The 22,107-nt window shown below is 41.0% G+C and overlaps 1 protein-coding gene and 1 long non-coding RNA gene across 2 annotated transcripts; one reads left to right on the top strand and one right to left on the bottom strand.

Annotated features, from left to right (window-relative positions):
• Positions 1-4,101: 4,101 nt before the first annotated feature.
• On the bottom strand, positions 4,102-6,241 carry LOC128606312 (uncharacterized). Its single transcript, XR_008385658.1, has 3 exons — positions 5,480-6,241; positions 4,961-5,052; positions 4,102-4,675 (listed from the first exon to the last, which is right to left on the bottom strand). It is a non-coding gene; the product is annotated as an uncharacterized LOC128606312 (long non-coding RNA).
• Positions 6,242-18,947: 12,706 nt separating this feature from the next.
• On the top strand, positions 18,948-20,779 carry LOC128606311 (uncharacterized). The gene is made up of 2 exons (XM_053622346.1): positions 18,948-19,725; positions 20,659-20,779. The coding sequence occupies exons 1-2, from the start codon at positions 19,059-19,061 to the stop codon at positions 20,733-20,735; spliced, it is 744 nt and encodes a 247-aa protein (XP_053478321.1). The 5' UTR covers positions 18,948-19,058; the 3' UTR covers positions 20,736-20,779.
• Positions 20,780-22,107: the final 1,328 nt, after the last annotated feature.

Raw genomic sequence — 22,107 nt, 5'->3', positions numbered from 1 at the left:
CTGCTGCGAGTTGGTCTACGCCACACACATTCAGTCGTTATTACAGCCTGGATATTCATTCCACCCCGGGCTCGAGTGTCTTGCAGTGACCCTCGGGCTTGGGTCTTTTTGAACAGGCCGTACCCTCGGTATGGCGGAGTGGGTATTCCCGTTCCCATACTGTTATGCTAAATGCAACGTCGAAGTTCCCTTTGAAAGGGAACGTCGGGGTTACGCATGAAACCCTGTTCCCTGAGAAGGGAATGAGATGTTGCATAGCTTTGTCATACCAGGGCAGGCCTGTGAATTGTGTCTTCGCTTCAGATAATAGAGGCTGGTGGCGTGGTTCACAGGTGCCATATATATATCATGCGACGCGTTTAATTGCCACGTCACCTGATCATGGCAGGCCTATAAGTAGAGGCATGATTTTACACAAGCTTCAGATACCGGTGACGCGAGCAAGGGCATTCCCATACTGTTATGCTAAATGCAACGTCTCGTTCCCTTCTCAGGGAACAGGGTTACATGCATAACCCGACGTTTTCATTAATGTGAAAATATACCTCGTTGTCATGTTATAGCCTTGTTATATTGATCTTTTAATCAAAATCTAACATTTTATGCCCTTAATGTTGGGGGAATTTTCCCCATTGTATCGAATATCGATATTTTTTAAGGTATTGTATTGAAGTTAGAAACTCCAGTATTGTGACAGCACTACTCTGTACTTCTAAATTGATAATGTCTGATCTGCAGTGACTGACACGTAATCAGCTCTAATCCCTGACAGACACTAATCACTCTTTTTGGGAAGGAAAACATCTCATAAAATTTAAATTAATCTAATATTACCCAAAATTTACTACAGAATTATAGTCTTCATACTTACATCTTACAAATAAAAACACAGCAGTTAACCAAAAATACTGTAACTGATGAATCCAGTGATTGGTGAAGGCTATACAGTGAGGGAAAAAAGTATTTGATCCCCTGATGATTTTGTACGTTTGCCCACTGACAAAGAAATGATCAGTCTATAATTTTAATGGTAGATTTATTTGAACAGTGAGAGACAGAATAACAACAAAAAAAAATCCAGAAAAACGCATGTCAAAAATGTTATAAATTGATTTGCATTTTAATGAGGGAAATAAGTATTTGACTCCCTGTCAATCAGAAAGATTTCTGGCTCCCAGGTGTCTTTTATACAGGTAATGAGCTGAGATTAGGAGCACACTCTTAAAGGGAGTGCTCCTAATCTCAGCTCATTACCTGTATAAAAGACACCTGTCCACAGAAGCAATCAATCAATCAGATTCCAAACTCTCCACCATGGCCAAGACCAAAGAACTCTCCAAGGATGTCAGGGACAAGATTGTAGACCTACACAAGTCTGGAATGGGCTACAAGACCATTGCCAAGCAGCTTGTTGAGAAGGTGACAACAGTTGGTGCGATTATTCGCAAATGGAAGAAACCCAAAAGAACTGTCAATTTCCCTCGGCCTGGGGCTCCATGCAAGATCTCACCTCGTGGAGTTGCAATGATCATGAGAACAGTGAGGAATCAGCACAGAACTAAACGGGAGGATCTTGTCAATGATCTCAAGGCAGCTGGGACCATAGTCACCAAGAAAACAATTGGTAACACACTACGCCGTGAAGGACTGAAATCCTGCAGCGCCCGCAAGGTCGCCCTGCTCAAGAAAGCGCATTGGGTGAAAGTGTTGTGGTCAGATGAGACCAAAATGGAGCTCTTTGGCATCAACTCAACTCGCCGTGTTTGGAGGAGGAGGAATGCTGCCTATGACCCCAAGAACACCATCCCCACCGTCAAACATGGAGGTGGAAACATTATGCTTTGGGGGTGTTTTTCTGCTAAGGGGACAGGACAACTTCACCGCATCAAAGGGATGATGGACGGGGCCATGTACCATCAAATCTTGGGTGAGAACCTCCTTCCCTTAGCCAGGGCATTGAAAATGGGTCGTGGATGGGTATTCCAGCATGACAATGACCCAAAACACACGGCCAAGGCAACAAAGGAGTGGCTCAAGAAGAAGCACATTAAGGTCCTGGAGTGGCCTAGCCAGTCTCCAGACCTTAATCCCATAGAAAATCTGTGGAGGGAGCTGAAGGTTCGAGTTGCCAAACGTCAGCCTCGAAACCTTAATGACTTGGAGAAGATCTGCAAAGAGGAGTGGGACAAAATCCCTCCTGAGATGTGTGCAAACGTGGTGGCCAACTACAAGAAATGTCTGACCTCTGTGATTGCCAACAAGGGTTTTGCCACCAAGTACTAAGTCATGTTTTGCAGAGGGGTCAAATACATATTTCCCTCATTAAATTGCAAATCAATTCATAACATTTTTGACATACATTTTTCTGGATTTTTTTTTTTGTTATTCTGTCTCTCACTGTTCAAGTAAATCTACCATTGAAATTATAGAATGATCATTTCTTTGTCAGTGGGCAAATGTACAAAATCAGCAGGGGATCAAATACTTTTTTCCCTCACTGTAAATACATTTGCAGGTGGAGATTTTTAACATGATAACAAAGTCGGCTATCCATCATAAAATATCACTTATATCATGTGAGGTGTAATAAACATTTAAACTTAATCAGACCTACACTTCCTCCTCTGAATAAGAATAAGAAAAGCCCCACGCTTCATATGTTTCATTTTCTTACATTATATTGAATGTTTTATTTTACGCTTCTAAGAGTTAGAACATAAACACAGTCATTAAATTTTAATTATTGTCCTTTTATAATGTCAAATATTTTCATCAATTAAAAATGGAAGCCTAAGGCACATATTCAGGCAGTGCTTTTTTCTGTATTGAAATCGTATCGTATTTAAATGTTGTATATTGTTATACCCCTAATGGTTATAATTATTATTTTAGTTATCACCCAGCCATATGAGTCTGGTAAAAACCAGAAGAAAGAATATGAGATAGAAGAACAGAAACCAGAGATTTAGAAATGTGTTAGTGTTCTTACTTCAGTCATTTCTATATCCTTTCTTTCTCTAATGGTGTAATAAACACTGTTTCCTTTTCTGCAGATTATGTAGCAGTGTAAGTGGGAAATCCTGCATTGATTTGGCTTCAGCTCTCTGTACAAATCCATCACACATCAGAGAGCTGGATCTGAGTCGGTGTGAACTAGGAGACTCAGGAGTGGAGAAGCTCTGTGATCTACTGAAGAAACATGAGTGTAAACTGGAGAAATTGGAGTGAGTAACTCAGTAATGAAACACTGAATGAAGCTTTATAATGATGCAGGATTACACTTTAGAGTTGTCTTTCACAGACCGTACACAGATCTTTATAATACACAATGACAATGTAGACAAGTACTTCACTATTATATTTCTGCATCTCATTGTTACATACATGCCTACATCATCATTATTTAATCCTGTGAGGTAAAGAAACTAAAAAATTTTCTCTCTGCAGGTTAATAAAGTGCAGAATAACAGATAAAGGCTGTGCTGCTCTGACTGCAGCTCTGAAGTTAAACTCCTCACATCTGAAAGATCTGGATCTCAGAGGTAATGAACTGGGAAATTCAGTCACACAACTCAAGGAGTTACTGAAGCATTCAGGAGGACGGATACGGTCAGTAAACTTAACACACAGTACAGAATGTGTAGTTTCTGTAGAATATAATGTAAGTGTAAGAGTGTTGTGTAAGAGTAATGTAAATGGTCAAATCAGCAGCATGTTGGTAATCGTACTGACAGAAGCACACAGAATATGCCTTCATTATTTAGGATCAGAATTAAAACCCAACAGTAACTCATCACTGCATGCAAATAGCTTTCTGTGGATCTGATTTAATAGAAGTGCACTTTGACCTGACCTGATTCTGTTCTACACAGGAATACCACTGAACTTAATAATCTCATTCTTCATGTTTATTCTACTTTCATGCCATATTTATTGTGTTTATCTAGTGAAACTATTGATATATATGATTTTAATAATAAAAAACAGATATACTATAGCTTCTGGCTAAGAGAAATGACACTGGATACAGTGCTGAAACTATTTCTCTGTTTTGATTTTACAGATATGATAAATCCACATGAGTGAAATGGATTTTCACAGTAGTACTAAACACACCAGAGAGGAAACAGTGTGTACAGTAATGTAGGAAGCAGCGTGTACAGTAATGTAGGAAACAGCGTGGATGATGATTACACTCAGCAGAACCAGGGCAGCAGTGGGACAGTCATGCCCTTTGCACATTTAATGTGTGAAAACTTGTTAAAATGACAAGTGCAGTATGTGGAACACGTGAAACATGCTCTTTGCACATGGGAAACGTGTGGTTTTGGAACACTTTCATGGTTTAATGTGTGAATCCCATGTAAATTCCCGTGTGATTACATGTGAGACACAAGTGGGTGTGTACAATACAAAATAGTCTTTGTACTTACATTTTTTATAAAAACATTGTAAATAGCAGCTACACATTGAGTAAGCAGTAATTTACCATGCCAAACAGCACCATGTTCTTCTGTAAGGTCTATGCTCATATTTCCCTCAATAAAGACATTAAAACAAATTGATTCAAATCAAGCTTTTATTTTCTTTTTTAGTTGAGTTTATTTGTTTATTTGTGTGTGTTTGTGCGTGTGTGTTGTCTCAGTCCTCTGCTGCGTCTCCTCCAATAGGCTCCCTGTTTTGGGTTTGAAAGACAAAATGAAAGATTAGTGCAGTACGAACACCAGTCTATTCTGTCAAAGTAAAGGTTCATTTCTTTTCTATCTGTATTTCAGATTTGGTCCTGTTATTTTCAAATGATGACTGGTCTATGCATTCAGAGTCAAATATATAAACAAGCACAGATCCTGTGCAAACCCACAGCCGGCCCTAGAACACATCCAAATCTGGATTCTATGAATTATGCAATCGTCAGTATCTTGGCATACACAGTATATATAAGTTCTTATATTTACTGTACCTTTCTGCTTGTCTCCTGGTGTCTTTTCATTTTAGTGCCATGCAGGCCTTGATCTCAGTGTTTGGGAACTCTGGGAACGTTTTGGACATGGTCTGTAAGAAATTAAATGAACTTCTACTATATTTACAAACAAGTTTGTATTCAGATGCCAAAGAGGCCTAATTAATTCATATTGTGTAATACAGGTGTCAATGGTTGAACCATTAGTGCATTATTTTATTTACAATGGCTTATGACCTGACTTTGCATTGAGGAAGGTAATGAAATGGTAACACTTTACAATAAGGTTTCATTTGTTAACATTAGTTAACAAACTAACAATGACCAATACTTCTACGACATTTATTAATCTTAGTTCGTACATTTCCATATTTACTAATACATTCTTAAAATCAAAAGTTGTATCTGCTAACATTAGTTAATGCACTATGAACTAACATGAACAATCAACAATTGTATTTTTATTAAGCAACAATAACAAAGATCTTAGTTGTACTTTTCATAATTTGAACTAAGTACCTTTGTCTGTTTTGGAGTCCTGTATGGATCATCGTCTATCTGAAAAACACGTGTATTGGGGAAAGGTGTAAAAGGTCAGCAGTTATGATGAGTATGAGTAAGACTGAATAGTAACATGTGCACCACCCAAAAATGTTTCAAGTTCTATACATACAAAAATGAAATAGAAAAGGCGATGGTTTGTAGATCCATTATATTTGAATTGATTATTACTTCTCCGATTTGTTTGGTGTTTGACTTCAGAACTCATGTTAACCAGCAGTCACGTCCAAGCTGCTGCTCTGCTCAAATCCTTTCTGTTGTCTGACAAAATCATCATACACATCAGTTAAAGACAGTGGCTGTTCTGTGATTTCGGCTATATTTACATGTAAAATGGGCCAGAAAAGCTTTCCAGCCGCCTTCAGGTGTCTTTACTCCAACCGCTCCGTGCTCCACCAATCCAGTCCTCTTTGGATCACTCAGCATTTTTTCTCCTTTACACATCTCTCCAAGCCCACACTCATTTTTCTTTTAAACATTTAATTACTACATACATGGTGGGAGCAGCTTTCTTGTTTCTTGTCTTGCCTTGGCAGTCAACACCGGATAGTAAAAAGACCACGAATTGGAGCCAATATATCTCTGATCTACTTAGATTTGCCTCAGCAACAGAGTAAAAAGCCTGCGAATCGGAGCCAATCAGATTTTTCACGCGCATCACTCATAGCAGAAAGTTTTGATGATTGGCAGCCATTTTGTGAAAGCAAAAAAAAAAAAAAAGTGAATGAAATGGATGCATACAAAATAACGTTACGATTCTGAGGATAATCAAAATCTTCAGAAGTATTTATTTATTCATTTGTTTGTTCGTTTTATGATTTTTAAAAAAAAATTATATCGCAGCATTTATGAGCATTTTTGAGCACTGCATTTATTAATGCTGTTTTAATGGCTTCGTCCCAATCCGCACTGTGCCCTACTCCCTCCCTCCTCCCCCTCCCCCCTCCCCCCTCCACACCGGCAGCAGTGAGACCCTACATGAAGTGTTTCTACAGCTTATTGACACACACTGGTTAGCGCGCAATGTCGTCACCAGGCTTTCCCGCCTTTTGCACGCGCGCCCGGTGTTTATTCACCTCAGACTTTAGCATCGTTAGTGTCTTCCACAGATCCTGATCTCACCCGCTGTTGTAGCGATTTTAATCAGATTCAATATTGAGAAATAGTGATAAAGTCAGTAAATTCGAGCTGTACTAAGAAAAAACAGTGATTATTGCTGCAGTTGAACAGGTAAGATACAGTTAAAGTACAGAGAAGTTAGTTAATGTAGGTTTTATCTGTCAGTTTATTTTCTGATAAAATCATTTCTCAGGTTTTTACCTAAATTGTGAAAAGAACTAAGAGGTTATAGTATTTTAATTCATTTTGAATGTATTGTGACAGTGAAGTTTGGAGTTTTTCCCTCAGCTGTAACTATAAATCAAGTAAATAAAATGTATAATCTGTTAGAATGACTAATACACAGAGTTAAATCACTACATAATGTAATAAGGTACTTGATGTCAGTATGAGTATATTGAGTACAGTAAAGTTAGCCTGTAGCTGCTAGGTGACTAAATGTTAATGCTACTGTATTTAATCTAGTTAAGACAACTGACTAAACCGTTATGTTAATATATATTCCCCCTAATATGGATATTTACTACTTTATTCAGGTACAACATTACAATCTCTTTCAGTTCAATACAAATTTATTTCAGTTAGGGCTGCACCAACTAATCGATAATAATCGATAATAATCGATTATGAAAATCGTCGGCAACGAATATCATTATCGATTAGTTGGTCTGCTGACGTCACAGGGGGCGTTTACGTATGATGTTGCTTTGATGAAAACACGGGCGCAAACACGTGTGAAATGGCAGAGAACACAGATAACCCGGCGGCAAAAAAAGTGTGTGTCCCGAGTCATCTAAGGCATGGGAGCATTTTACATTAAATGCAGCGAAGAAGATGGTAACATGCATGTTCTTCAAAGTTGAGCTTGTGTGGCACGGGAGTACCACAGTGATGCACGAGAACATGAAACAAAAACACGTTGGTGTCACGGACGAAAGTGAAACAGCACGGAAAGCAAAAACCTGGGTATATCCACATTATATGAACATGTGAAATGGTATAGTCTAGTTTAATTCCATGCTATTGTGTAAACAGCTTTGTTTACTAAATTCGGGACAGTCACACTAGATGTATTTTGTCTGGAGCGTCAGGTTGCGCAGCATATTGATGGATTAAAATAGCGCTACCACAGAAACAGGTTAAATTAAAATGGTGTGAACAAAGTGGAGCACTAAATCTAAAGACAGTTGATAACAGCAGCAGTAAAAGATTTTTTAGTCACTGTAGTGGTTTTCATCGAATGCTTATGCATTAGTGTATAATGGCTCAGATCACTGATCCTCTTCCTGAAGTACTTGAGTGGTTGACTTCTAATTTGTGGAATTTTATTAGTAGGCTCATAATATCAAATATAAATGTATAAAATAATTCAGTCAGTTGTATGTAATTATGAGTTGGGTGAATTGTAGCTGTAGTTTTTAAACTAAGTTTTCACCGTATGTTAAGTATTAGTACTGATTACATGTTAGACAGATGTTTATAGCTGTTTACATCTGTGTACTAGTGCCGAGTCTAATGCATAAGTCATGTGATATAATTAGTGAATATCTACAAAACTGGGTTGTAAGAAATGGAATATTTAAAATAACATTTCCTCGAAGAGGCAGAGACTCGGCAAGTCGTAAGGTGAGTGAAGTTCACTGTGTCAGTGGCTTTCAGATCAGCACAGGCACAGTTAGCACAGTCAGAACAGTTACAGTCAGCACAGCTACAGTCAGCACAGCTACAGTCAGCACAGTTACAGTCAGCACAGCTACAGTCAGCACAATCAGCACAGCTACAGTCAGCGCAGTCAGCACAGCTACAGTCAACACGGCTGCAGTCAGCACAATCAGCACAGTTACAGTCAGCACAATAAGCACAGTAACAGTCAGCACAGCTACAGTCAGCACAGGCACAATCAGCACAGTTACACTCAGTGCAATCAGTGCAGATACAGTCAGCACAGGCACAGTCAGCACAATCAGCACAGTTACAGTCAGTACAGTTACAGTCAGCATAATCAGCACAGTTACAGTCAGCACAGGCACAATCAACACAGTTACAGTCAGCACAGCTACAGTCAGCACAGCTACAGTTGTTTCTGACTATAAAAATAGCACCTTAGTTTTATTATATTAAAACAGATGCAAGACTGTCCTCCATCATCTATATTCTTATCTCTTTTTCCCCGCCTTTCTTTAGGGGCATTTCTTATATTATTTTACAGATTAGCTTGATTATCTGATTAGCATGTGGATAATAAGATCATGTCTAAACTGTCCATGACACTGCACTGTTTGAAATCCAGAGACACCACAATGCTTTGACATAACATATACTGTATATCACAGCTCTATCACAGCATCTGTGTCTTGTCATTACACTGTGTTAAATCATCTTGTCTTACCTCTTTTGCTACCTCAGTCATGTGATAAATTTCTTAATGCATACAAACTGCTGTATGAGTTTTACAACTTTTTACCTTTTACAAAAGTTTTGTCTCTACTATTATATACACTGGGGGTTTATTTGTTTTGTTGTTGTTGTTGTTTTTAAACCTCTTTTGCTGTCTCCATTAAGTTGTACCTGTCTTGAGGCACACAAGCTCCTGTAAAAGTTGAGGAGTCTACCTCAGTGCTAAAGACTACAGCAAAACCAGCGGCAAAAATAAGTGTTAGTCTCGCTGTTACAGTAAATCTAAAGTCTAGTCACTTGAACATTTAATAAAATTTTCATGTTGTTCCACTCGACTGAATAGTTTCGTCGTTTCTTATTTCTCTTGCTACCTCAATTACGGTGTCCCTGTCTTGAGGCTGTCATGTCATGGCAAACCAGCGACTCCATTTCCCAGAATGCACTACGAACTACAAACATGGCCAATGACAATTCCCAAAGCTACACACTGTCACGTAATCTTCTCTTGAGAACTATTCAGACACAATTACAATATCAGTCACACTACTTAAGAGACTCTCACACACACAGCCATTGTGAAGTATACGCACAGTTACATTTTGTCTCTGTCGTTACTAAGCCTTGATACCTTGATTGTTTATTCTGGTTTTTGACTTTGCTTACGTTTACGACCTCGTCTCTTTGCCCTGCCTTGTCTGTAAGGTTTGCCTGACCTCTGTCTGTTCATGATTATTGATTTCTGCCTTATCCTTTGGACTTGTTGTTTTATTAAACTGCCATAACCTGCACTTGCATCTGTCCTAACCCTCATTACGTGACAGAGGCACACAAGCTCCTGTACAAGTTCCGGACTCAGTGATGAAGACTGCTACCAGCCTCCGCCATTCCCATGGAATGCCAACCCCACCGAATCACCGGCCATTGACCAATGGTTCCAGAGGAGCGAACAAGTTTGGACCAGTACACACAAGTGTCTTGTGCAGACCTCATGCACCTACAAGAATAAGGCTGACCGTCATCACAGTGAGCACCCACAGTACCAGCCAGGTGATAGAATCTGGCTTTCCACAAGGGACCTTAAACAACCACATGCTCGCAAAAAACTCACCCCAAGGTACACCGGACCTTTCAAGATCATCAAGCAAATTAACAAAGTGACCTACAAATTGGAGTTACCTCGTCACAGCCGCATAGCACCATCGTTCCAAGTTTCACAACTCAAGCCTGTTATCCCTGGACTTCTAGCCATGGATGTGCCCCTCAGCACCCTTCCTGTCCCACTGGAGATCGACGGTCAACCTGCCTACCTCATAAAGAACATCCTAAACTCGCAGCGCAGGAGGGGTAGGATCGAATACCTAATCAAATGAGAGGGATATGGGCCAGAGGAACAGTGATGGGTGCCCATGCAAGACAACCTTCCCAGTGATCAAGAAGAAAACCTTCCCAGTGATCTGCCACTTCTCTACAATGTTAGGTGACTCTCCAGAGGCAATGTAATATCTCATTTTCTCAAACTTTTGAAACTAGAGAGTTCCTGGAAGAAAAGCACTAGCACTATTCTGAACTCTGAACAAGCAAAACATTTCCTTAAAAATATATTATTTAAAAAAATCTAAAAAGAATAGATGTACTGTTCAAAATGAAACAAAGATGTTTTTTTTTTTTTTCTTACACAGGTTTTCTAACTCAGGTACATAAAATGTTCCCTCAATTTTTTCACCATCATAGTCTTGTCATTTATATACCAGGGGACCTCTCGGTACCTGTTCAGAAATTGTAAAATATTCATCCGTAAAGTTTTGCTCATATACTTTTCCAAAGTGTCTTTTTAAACGGGAAATTCTATCGATATCACCGACTTTAAACTTGGATTTTAGTTTCTTTAACTTAGGTGAGAACAGTCTGTAGAGGGTTTTAAATAGTCTGAAGGAAGTGGCTTCGTTGAGCTCGGCAGGTTTCATTTTGATGCTGTAATGGTAATTGTGATTGTATGCTTGAACCAAATCCTGGACTATGACAGTGTATTTTCTTGTGTTAAAAGCGGTAAAATGTCTCCATAAATGGGGCAAAGCAGGAATCGAAGTCGTGGTCGCAGAAAACAGGGTCAAAACACAAAACAAGAAACGTGAACTAGTACTATGAACTGGGAGTGGAAAAATGAACTAATCTAAAGTTTAAATTAACTAAATCTATCAAGGTACATAACATTAACTATCTAACTATTTTAACTATAATATGCCACGAGGTGTAATGGGAAGCGAGCGGTATATATCCAGAACATAATCAGCGTTAAGTGATGGCAGCTGACAACAATGAAGCCACACCCTCAAACAGCGACCAATAACAAAACAGTGAGGAGACAGAAGAGAAACAAAACAAACGCACATGTCCACAGTAAACAATGTCATGGTTATCAACATCCGAACAGCATGTGCTCGCTGAGCACTCGTGCACCTAGCTTGTGCATGCGCACGCCCTCCGTCTCTCCGAGTGCGCTGCCAGAAGGGGAGATCGTGAAATAACCCCCCCAAGGGCGCTCCTCTCGGAGCGCCACAAAACACTCCTCTCCATTGGCGGTCCTGGCCCCCTGGGCAAAATGTCCCCAGCTGAACCAGGACATTGCGCGGCGTTCTCAGCAGAACACAAAAGCAGAGCGACGTCCTCAGCAGAACAGAAAAGCAGAGCGACGTCCTCATGAGAACATAAAAGTGGAGCGACGTCCTCATCGGAACAGAAAAGTGGGGCGATATCCTCCATGAAGCTGGAACACAGAGCGACGTCCTCCGTGAAGCTGGAATGCAGAGCAACGTCCTCCGCAAAGCTGGAACGCAGAGTGACATCCTCAGTGTGACAGGTGAGCAGAGTGATGTCCTCAGTGGACTCGAGCTCGATTAGAACTCGGTCATCCATGTCAGCTGACTCGGGCGTGAGCAGAACTTGGTTGTCTGTGTCAGCATACTCGGTAGTGAGCAGAACTTGGTCGTCTGTGTCAGCCGACTCGAGCATGAGCAGGACTTGGTTGTCTGTGTCAGCAGACTCGGTCATGAGCAGAACTTGGTTGTCTGTGTCAACAGACTCGGTCGTGAGCAGAACTTGGATATCCTTGTCAACAGACCTGGTCATGAGCGGAACTTGGTCGTCCATGTCAGCGGACTCGGACGTGAGCAGAACTTCGTAGTTGACTTCGGCCTCGGCCTGGGACAGGAACTTGGCAGGAGCAGAGCTTGGATTGGTCGTCTCTTTGACCTGGGTCAGGAACTTGGCGTGAGCAGAGCTTGGGTTGGCCGTCTCTTCGACCTGGGACAGGAACTTAGCATGAGCAGAGCTTGGGTTGGTCGTCTCTTCGACCTGGGACAGGAACAGGACTTGGAGTGTCACCTCGTTGACCTCTAGCAGGAACGTGACCTTATATTGAAGTTCTGGCACTGAGACCCCCTCATGGGTCTCCGGCTGAAACTCTGGGGCTGAGGTTGCCACGTTTACCTCTGGTTGGAGTTCAGGTGCTGAGACCTCCTCGTGGGTCTCAAGCTGGAGCTCTGAGATCGTCACATTGACCTCTGGCTGGAGCTCAGCATGCAAGACCACCTTGAGGTTCTCAAGCTGGAGCGCTGAGGTCACCACATTGACCTCTGGGTGGAGCTCGGCGGGTGAGACCACCTCATGGGTCTCAGGTTCGAGCTCTCGTTGTGAGGTCACCACGTTGACCTCTGGCTGGAGCTCAGCATGTGAGACCTCCTCGTGGGTCTCAAGCTGGAGCTCTGAGGTCGCCACGTTGACCTCTGGCTGGAGCTCAGATGCTGAGACCCTGTCGTGGGTCTCAAGCTGGAGCTCTGAGGTCACCGCGTTGACCTCGGGCTGTAGTTCCGCAGGGGTTTTCTTGTGTAGATGCTTGTGCTTACGCCAGCTGCTTTTGAAGCATTCTTTAGAGCAGGTCTCTGCTTCCTGGAGACCTAGCTTCTTACATGTGGGGCATTGTAGCTGAGTCTCTTTCCCACAGCCCTCAGTCATGCATCTCGGAGGAACCTCCCCCACATTGGCCGGAACCTGAAGCGGAGCTGTGGAGGCTGCCCTGTCAATCCACTCATAATAGATGTGGAATGGCAGGTCAGCCTGGGGCATCCCATTGACACTCCACCCCAGTAAATCCAGGCCGTGTAGCTGCCCTGACTGCGTGAACTCCTCCAGAAAAAGTTCCGCAAACTGAGTGACATCATTGAGGGCGGTGGACCCTGTACATACCAGCTGCTCCGCCCAGTCACGGGCCGGGCCGCCAAACCGGGACACTAAGAACCCAAGCCACTGTTTCTTGTCAGGCTTGGGATATGCCAGGCTACAGAAGTACACTTGGCAGTGGCACAGGAACATCATCGGGTAGCTCTCTAACCCATATGTCTCAGGTGGGAGTTTGGCGGCAGTCCTCTGGGGAAACTACACTGATAAGAATCGTGGCCAGTAATCCGTATATTTACTGATGATGATGCTCTGATAGTGATGCTCTCCTCATTCTCCCGCTGCTTCCATGTTTGGGCAGAGTATTCTGTCACGTCGCGAGACCTAAGGGAGTAGAATACAGAAGCAGGTGCAGGTAAAGACGTATTTGTTTAAGGGCAGGCAGACAAATCCAAATCGTAATCCAAAAAACATAGTCAAGACAGGCAAAGGGTCGGGCAATCGGCAAACAGGCATAAATGGGGCAAAGCAGGAATCGAAGTCGCGGTCACAGAAAACAGGGTCAAAACAAAACAAGAAACATGAACTAGTACTATGAACTGGGAGTGGAAAAACCAGCGTGGACTAAATGAACTATTCTAAAGTTTAAACTAAGTAAATCTATCAAGGTACATAACATTAACTATCTAACTATTTTAACTATAATACTCCGCGAGGTGTAATGGGAAGCGAGTGGTATATATCCCAGACATAATCAGCGTTAAGTGCTGGCAGCTGACAACAATAAAGCCACACCATCGAACAACAACCAATGACAAAACAGGGAGGAGACAGAAGAGGAACAAAACAAATGCACATGTCCACAGTAAACAATGTCACTGTTATCAACATCCGAAGAGCATGCACTCGCTGAGCACTCGTGCACGTAGCTCGTGCATGCGCACACCCTTTGTCTCTCCGAGCGCGCTGCCAGAAGGGGAGATCGTGACACTCAGAGGTAGAGTCCTGACTGGTGACCTGAACTTGAACTCATTTGCCTCGGCAGGTACCCCATGACTGAGGTGGCAAGGGAGGAATAAAAAGACACAAGATTTTAACATAGTGGAGCAGCATAACGTAAAATTCTAGTGCATTGCCTTTTCTTTCAAAGATTTTTCTTGTAATTTACCAAAGTGACTAACCTTTAGTTTTGCCGTAGTTTTTACTTGTCCTGAACTTATACAGGAGCTTCTGTGTCACAAGTCAGGTTCACCGTGATTAAGGTAGCAAGAGAGGTAGAACAAGAACAAACTGTTTAATGTAGGGGAACAACATTATATTAAAAAAAATAATAATAAAAAAGTTCAACAAATGCCTGCTCTTTAGATTTAACAGAGTTAATGCCGGTGGTTTTGCCCTAGTCTTCATCACTGAGTCCTGAACTTGTACAGGAGCTTGTTTGCCTCCAGTCAGGTACCTCATAATGGAGATAGCAGAAGAGATAAGGACAGACACAGGTTTTTAGTACAGTGGAGTGGCATGACTTTTATAAAAAAATTAAAGTGCATGGTCTTTCGATTTCTTTGTAATTTACCAAAATGATGTTGTGGATAAAAATGACATGAAATAAACATGAGGGAGACCAAGTATGAGTAATATGTAATTTTGTTGAAAATTCACAGGACTGGTGGGTGCGTAATCTTGAGGAAAGCGGTAGGGGGAAGAAAATGGGGTGCGTCCTGGGGACATGGGATAGTCAGCAAAGGTGAAATAAGGAGACCACTGGGAGTAGGGCGGACTGACAGGTGAGAAGAGGGAAGAATGGTCAGAGCCCAGATCAGAGAAGGTGACACCATCCTCAGACTGAAAGCTGGACGGAGGGTCTGTCTGTGTAGAGGCGTCAATACACACATTCATGGGGTGGATTCTGTATCTGAGAGGGGGGGGGGAGCCCCGCATTTCCATTTCCAGAGGGGGTGCTGCGAAGAACGTTAAGTAGCACCATGATGTCAGTAGTGAGATGCGCTAGCTGATAGTGAGTGTCCAGATCCAGATCCAGTAAAGTAGAGAAGAAGAAATGACGATGGGCACCTAGACACACAGAAGCGGTATTAGGCGGATATCGACGAATTGGACTCACACTTTAAGATCTTTTAAGAGTAACACACTATGGTTTATTAGTCAAAAAGTCAAAAAGAAGTATAAGAGCTGAGGAGTGCAAACACACACACTCTCGTACAGTCAAGGGCGGGCATGTAGACATAACACACACACACACTCTCTCTGTTTCTCTCTCTCACACACACATAACATTATAAATTTATAAGAATAATAAAAAAGGAGTATTAAGATATTATAAGGGTAATATCTTATAATAATAAAATATATACTCTTTATAAAACACTCTTTATAAAAATAAAGAGTAGTAGGATATGTAGGATAGTAGAAGGGTAATATAATGATATTATGAAGTAGGAAGTACAGTAAACCATTTTGCAAGCAGTATAACTATATATAAAATAGAGATATAGAGCAAATATGAAAATAAATTATAAACCAGAAATACAGAAAAATGTAACTTACTCATAATTCAGATGGTGAAGATTCTTGTCTCGCAAGGAAGGCCTTAATTTTAAGAGAAAACCATGAGGAGCCATTTATAAGGGTAGCTGAGTCAAGTAGCTGCCCCCGCGAGATAATAGTGAGACCAAGGTCTCTCTAAATTGTTTTGTCTCTCTCCACTTTCGAACCTAATGGTAAATTGGAAAGGCCTTTTTCAAAACATAATGGTAATGTAGATGAGCTATTAATGGTAATGTAGATGAACCCTATTGGTATTGATATCATAGTCTTTCTGAAATATATTGGTTATCTACTGTGTAAATACAGTATAAATACTGGAGCTTGAGCTCCGGGTGTCAGATCACTTCTGAGAATTCTCATCGGTGTGGATCTCGTGTGGTGGAACGGAACCAATAAATCTGGACCCTTGCTTCTTCTCACTCACGGCTGGTGTCTTTTTTTCTATCTCCAACTGGGTTTACAGATGTGAGTATTTGCTTCTATGTTGAATTTTAAGTGTTTTTGGGTAATAGGCTAAATTTGGGCCAGCAGTGACTAACCTTTAGTTTTTCTGCTGGTTTTACCTTAGAGTTTACAAACAAAGTAGAGACCTGAATATATATATATATATATATATATATATATATATATATATATATATATATATATATATATATATATATATATATATATATGAATATAAATATATAAATGCCTGTATGCAAAATACCATATATTGGTGAAGCAGACTCGAGTGTGTGGTATCACAGACAGCCACTTTCATGCCCACTTTTTTTTTTTTTTTGTCAGTTGTCTGTAGACATAAATATAAATACCTTAATCTGAGGTCTGTTGTAGAGCTAAAAGACAACAAAGATAGAACTCTAGTCTCATAACCTGCAAGCTTCAGATGAGAGTGTGTGTGTGTGTTTATTAGGTCAGTGTCTCCTTACTGCTTCCTTACACCTGTGCTTTAAATAAACTCTGCTGGTGACACTCGGGAGATGAAGATACTAAATGAAAACCAGGTGAAAATGAAACTTGTCCTATATCAATATTTAAAACTGCAAATGAAATGTTATTGTATTTTCACCGTGTTATGCACTTGTTCATGTTATCATACATTTTTTATGTGCTAAGACACAATTATAGTGTGTACAGCAACCATGATACCCAAATTAAAGAATGAAAGTAAATTATTAACTTAAAATGAATATTTTAAGTATGGCTTTAACATGGCCTTAATGTCTTTATACCATTATCATGGATGTATTATCATTGTGCATTTGATAATTCTATAGAGATCCCTCAGATGGTTAAACATGTTTTCTTTGATTCAATGTTGATGCCCTTGTGTGGCCTTCACTTTTTGCTCCTACTGGGGGTCTTCACGTGGTCAAATTGACCCAGTACATAACTGGGGTCTATAACTCCCTTATACAATATTGATGACAGATCTGTGTAATATTTGAAATTTACCTGTGCTAGATCAATTTTAACAATGAAAGCGTCCTCTGTTTTTGTGTGATACAAGCAATGAATCAACATAATCAACACTTTTGTAGCATAAATCAAGTGGAACAATGTTTTCATGACTATTAATATTGATTGAATATTGAACTTGTCATTAATCGTTACTCTAAATTTTTTCTCTCTATCTGGTTATATTCAGAGCAGTATTTGCTATGACAACTACACAGAACAAATAAAAATCGAGTTTGCATGTATTTTTTATTTATTTCATTAATGCTTAGAAAAAAAACTCAGTTTGTAAATTTCACCTGTACCTGCTGCAATCATTTGTGAGAATTAACTTTAAAATCTTAACAGCAAAATTGCACCTTGAGTTTCATCTATTACCAGTATATTTGGCATTACAATAACACCAGATTATTAATTATACAGATTTAACAGGTTCAGACTGTTGGCTAGTGTATTTGTTTGTGTGAGGAGAACAGTGTAATTACTTCTGAACACCAAGCTTTCAACTGAAGGAGAATTTCTACATTGTAAGTATATGTGAAACCAATGAGAACTGCTTAAAGTGTGTTGTAAGAAAAGACACTTGAAACATGAGTGTTGAACAAAAAAAACGATACTTTACTGATTATTTATAAGCAAAAACAAACAAAAAATGCAATACAGCTATTATAAACCTATATTAACATACATTTATTAGGTTAGGGTATTATATACAGATATTAGTACAGTTCCTACTACACTGACTGTTCGATTCTGATTGAAATCTGATTAACATTTATGGAAGACTCAGATACACTTTCAGAACTATAAACCATTAAACTGTGTTAGGTTTTGTTCATGGATAAATTAAACATTGTTCAGTTTGGCAAATTGCTGTGGTATAAGTGGATTAATACACTATAGACCAATTGGGGGGGCCAGGGGGGCATGTATGCAATTTTTCTGTTATTCCTTAATCTTAAACACTTAATATATACATATTTACATGAATATACCATACATCTGCACTAATTAGAGCCACATAAATGTAATTAATATCCATTATTAATTATACATTATTTAAAAAAAGATTAATGCTGGAGTCTAGGGGTTAAATACCCATCACAAATAATAAAATAAAAAAAAATGGTGAGTGTGAGGTGATGAATACGAGGTTTTGAAGATTATAGCTCTTTCATATATATTGGAATTAGACTAGGATGGGTTCGGACAGGCCTCCTGATAAATTCCTCCTACTCAACAGGATTCGCACGCTGCCTTCTACTAGGAGTGGCTCTTCGCTGTCCTCTTCATCCATCCTCCTCCGCTTTGGGAAGGAATTATCACATGGCCTACAACATAAGGCTGACCAACCACACAGTCAGTTATATTGACACTTTGTTTTACTAATTAAAGAGGCGTGCCCAGCACTTGTTGAGGACTATATGAGTGTGCCTGTCAGTTGTAACTACAGCAAAAGCGATTTTAGCATCGGTTGTCAGATAGAAGCTGTAACTGCGCTTCCTTGTTGCTATGAGCTGTTTACACGTTGCTAAATTAAAGCTGATTCCAATATTCATATTCACTTTCAGTCAGGAGTCGCTCGTTCACACGATTACACTTTGTTTTGCTAATTAAATAGGCATGCCCAGCTGTGAAGCACCCCAACACAGTACTTAAGAAGTAGGAAACACTGAGGCAGAAGCATCAGCTCTTGTCGTGTAAAGACCTGTGAGTCTATCTGCCCGAGTCCACCGAGCAAGGACGACGACAAGACAACACTCACGCTACTAAGTATACTTTTTCTCCTCTCTTCCTCTCGCTGTTTACCTGTTTACACACTAACATGTGTCATCAGTTTATCCCTGTTATTTACCACAGGCCCAGACCACGGCACACTACCAGAAAAGTACTCAACCTGGACAACCTACGCTCTCTGAATGTGGCCTCTGCAGATTCCCTCTCGTTCTCAATCAGACTCTGGAACTGCCAATCTGCCATCAACATGGCAGATTTCATTCCTGCCTTTGCAACCCACTGCAACCTCAGTGGTCTGGCTCTGAGTGAGACCTGGATCCATACTGTGAACACTGCCACACCCGCTTCCCTTGACTCCAACTTCAACTTCTCCCATACCTCACGTTCCAACAGACGAGGGGGTGGTACAGGTTTGCTTCTCTCCAAAACATGGAAATTTGTGTGTCTTTCTCCTCCTTGCTCCCACACTTCCTTTGAATTTCATGCTGTTACAGTTACTGACCCTGCCAAAATGCACTTTCTTGTTCTTTATTGTCCGCCAGGTCAACTAGGGAAATTCAACGAAGAGTTTGACATGCTACTGTCCACCATCCCGGATGACGCAACTCCTCTTGTGGTCCTCGGTGACTTCAACATTCATCTAGACAAGCCACATGCAGCTGACTTTCTTGCACTCCTCCCCATGTTTGACCTCAAACAGTTCGCCACAGCAGCAACTCACAAAGCCGGCAAAAAGCTCAACCTCATCCTCACACGTAACTGCATCACACATCTTATTACTCCTCTCTACACCTCTGACCTTTATCCAGTTTTCTATTTCTCTCCCCTCATGCCCCTCAGTGTCTCCACCTTCTATCTCCTTTCATCGCAATCTTCGCTCCCTTTCCCCCTCACACTTCTCCTCCATTGTCACAACCTCACTTCCCTCTGATAGCCACCTCTCTTCACTAGACTTAAACACTGCAACTGACATGCTATGTTCCACTCTAACATCTTCTCTTGACAGCATCTGCCCCTAACCTCCAGACTCGCTCGCACATCACCCTCTAGCCCTTGGCTCTCAGAAGCTCTGTGTAACAACCGGGCCAAACTAAGGGCAGCTGAAAGTAAATGGCGGAATCTAACAATCCGACTGACCTAACCAATTACCAAACACTTCTCTCCTCTTTTTCCAATAGCATCTCCACTGCTACAGCCACATACTACCAAGAGAATATTGGCAGCTCTCCCAACACCCATACTCTCTTCAAAATCTTTTCTTCTCTTCTCTGTCTCCCTCCCCTTCCCCTACCTCTCTCACTGCAGATGACTTTGCTGCTTTCTTTTCCAACAAGGTTACATCAATCAGGAACCAGTTCGCAACCCCAGACATGCATAGACCGGCTACTCCTCCATGTAACTCTCAACTTCTCTCCTCTCTCAGAGACTGATGTCTAAAAACTCCTCCTCTCTAGCCATCCTACAACCTGTCTACACTATTACCTGCACTCACACACATCTTTAATACATCCCTCTCTACTGGCACATACCCTACCACATTTAAGCAGGCCTGGGTTACCCCAGTGCTTAAAAAAACATCACTTAACCCTGCTGCAGTTGACAACTACAGACATGTTTCCCTCCTCCCTTTTCTTTCCAAAATCCTTGAAAGAGCTGTTTTTAATCAACTCTCCATTTTTCTCACACAGAACAACCTCCTGGACACCAAGCAATCAGGCTTCAAAAGCAGTCACTCCAAGGAGACTGCTCTGGTTTCCGTCACTGAAGCCTAACAATTATCAAAAGCAACCTCAAGATTATCTGTCCTAATCCTACTCGACCTCTCTGCTGCTTTCGACACTGTGAATCATCAGATCCTCCTGTCAACTCTCTCTCCAGCGTAGGCGTCACCGGAACGGCTCTGTGCTGGATTGAATCCTATCTCTCAGACAGATCCTTCAAGGTATTGTGGAGGTGAGGTATTTCTGAATCTCTGCAACTCACAACTGGCGTTCCTGAGGGGTCAGTTCTGGGTCCACTGCTCCTTTCTATCTACACTACATCTCTGGGGCAGGTGATTGAGTCTCATGGCTTCTCATATCATTGCTATGCTGATGACACCCAGCTCTATTTGTCCTTCCAGCCTGAAGATCCATCTGTCTCTGCGCGAATCTCTGCTTGCCTGTCTGACATCTTGGACTGGATGAGGTAACACCACCTTAAGCTCAACTTGGCAAAATCTGAGCTTCTCTTCATCCCAGCCTGCCCCTCGGTCAACCACAACCTCATTGTACAGCTCAGCTCAACCACACTCAAGCCAACAAGGACAGCCAGGAACCTTGGGGTAATTTTTGATGACAGTTTGAGCTTTACAGACCACATTTCAACAACTGCACAGTCCTGTAGGTTCATTCTGTGCAACATCAAGAAATCAAACCATACTTCACCAAACAGGCTTCACAACTACTAGTCCAGGCTCTTGTCATATCAAAACAAGATTGAACAGTTTAGGAACTACAGCATTCTTCTTTTTTTTAAAAATATCTGCTCCACCCCTTTTTAAGTGAAAGAAAGCACCATTTTTAAAAAGAAAGCATGGGTGAGCTCAGAAACACCAATTTGTCTTGAAGAGAATGGAAAACAACTCTGGTGCATGACAGAAGAATTCTTCCCCTGGTTAAGAAAAACCCCTTCCCGACAGCTGGCCAGATCAAGAACACCCTTCAGGAGGTAGGCATATCTGTTTCAAATCACATAAAAAGTGCTGTGATTCCTACACCATTCACATGATTCTTATGTAAATACCGTCAAATTAAATCAGAAGCACTTTGAGCTTGTATATTAACTTCAACTCCAATCTACTGTGGTAGACAACTAAAATAACAATAAATTTGTCGATGCCCAAATATTTATGGACCTGACTGTATACAGGTGACACAGTGGTGCAGTGTCACAACAGGTAGGCTTGCTGTCTCACAGCTCCAGGGTCCACTGGTTTGATCCTAACTGTCTGTGAAGTTTCTCCCTATGGTGAATAACAAATGTTCTTGGGTTCATCTTAGACATACACCAATAATTGTGTTCTGTGTTCAGCAGGAAATAGGCAATTTGGGAAAAATTAAAGAGGAATAGATGTGCAAACCTTTACCATCTCTACT

The sequence above is a fragment of the Ictalurus furcatus genome, chromosome 4 (genome assembly GCF_023375685.1).
Source record: "Ictalurus furcatus strain D&B chromosome 4, Billie_1.0, whole genome shotgun sequence".
NCBI lineage: Eukaryota > Metazoa > Chordata > Actinopteri > Siluriformes > Ictaluridae > Ictalurus > Ictalurus furcatus.
The sequence above is the reverse complement of the archived record's forward strand: the minus strand, read 5'-3'. Positions and strand labels throughout refer to the sequence as shown.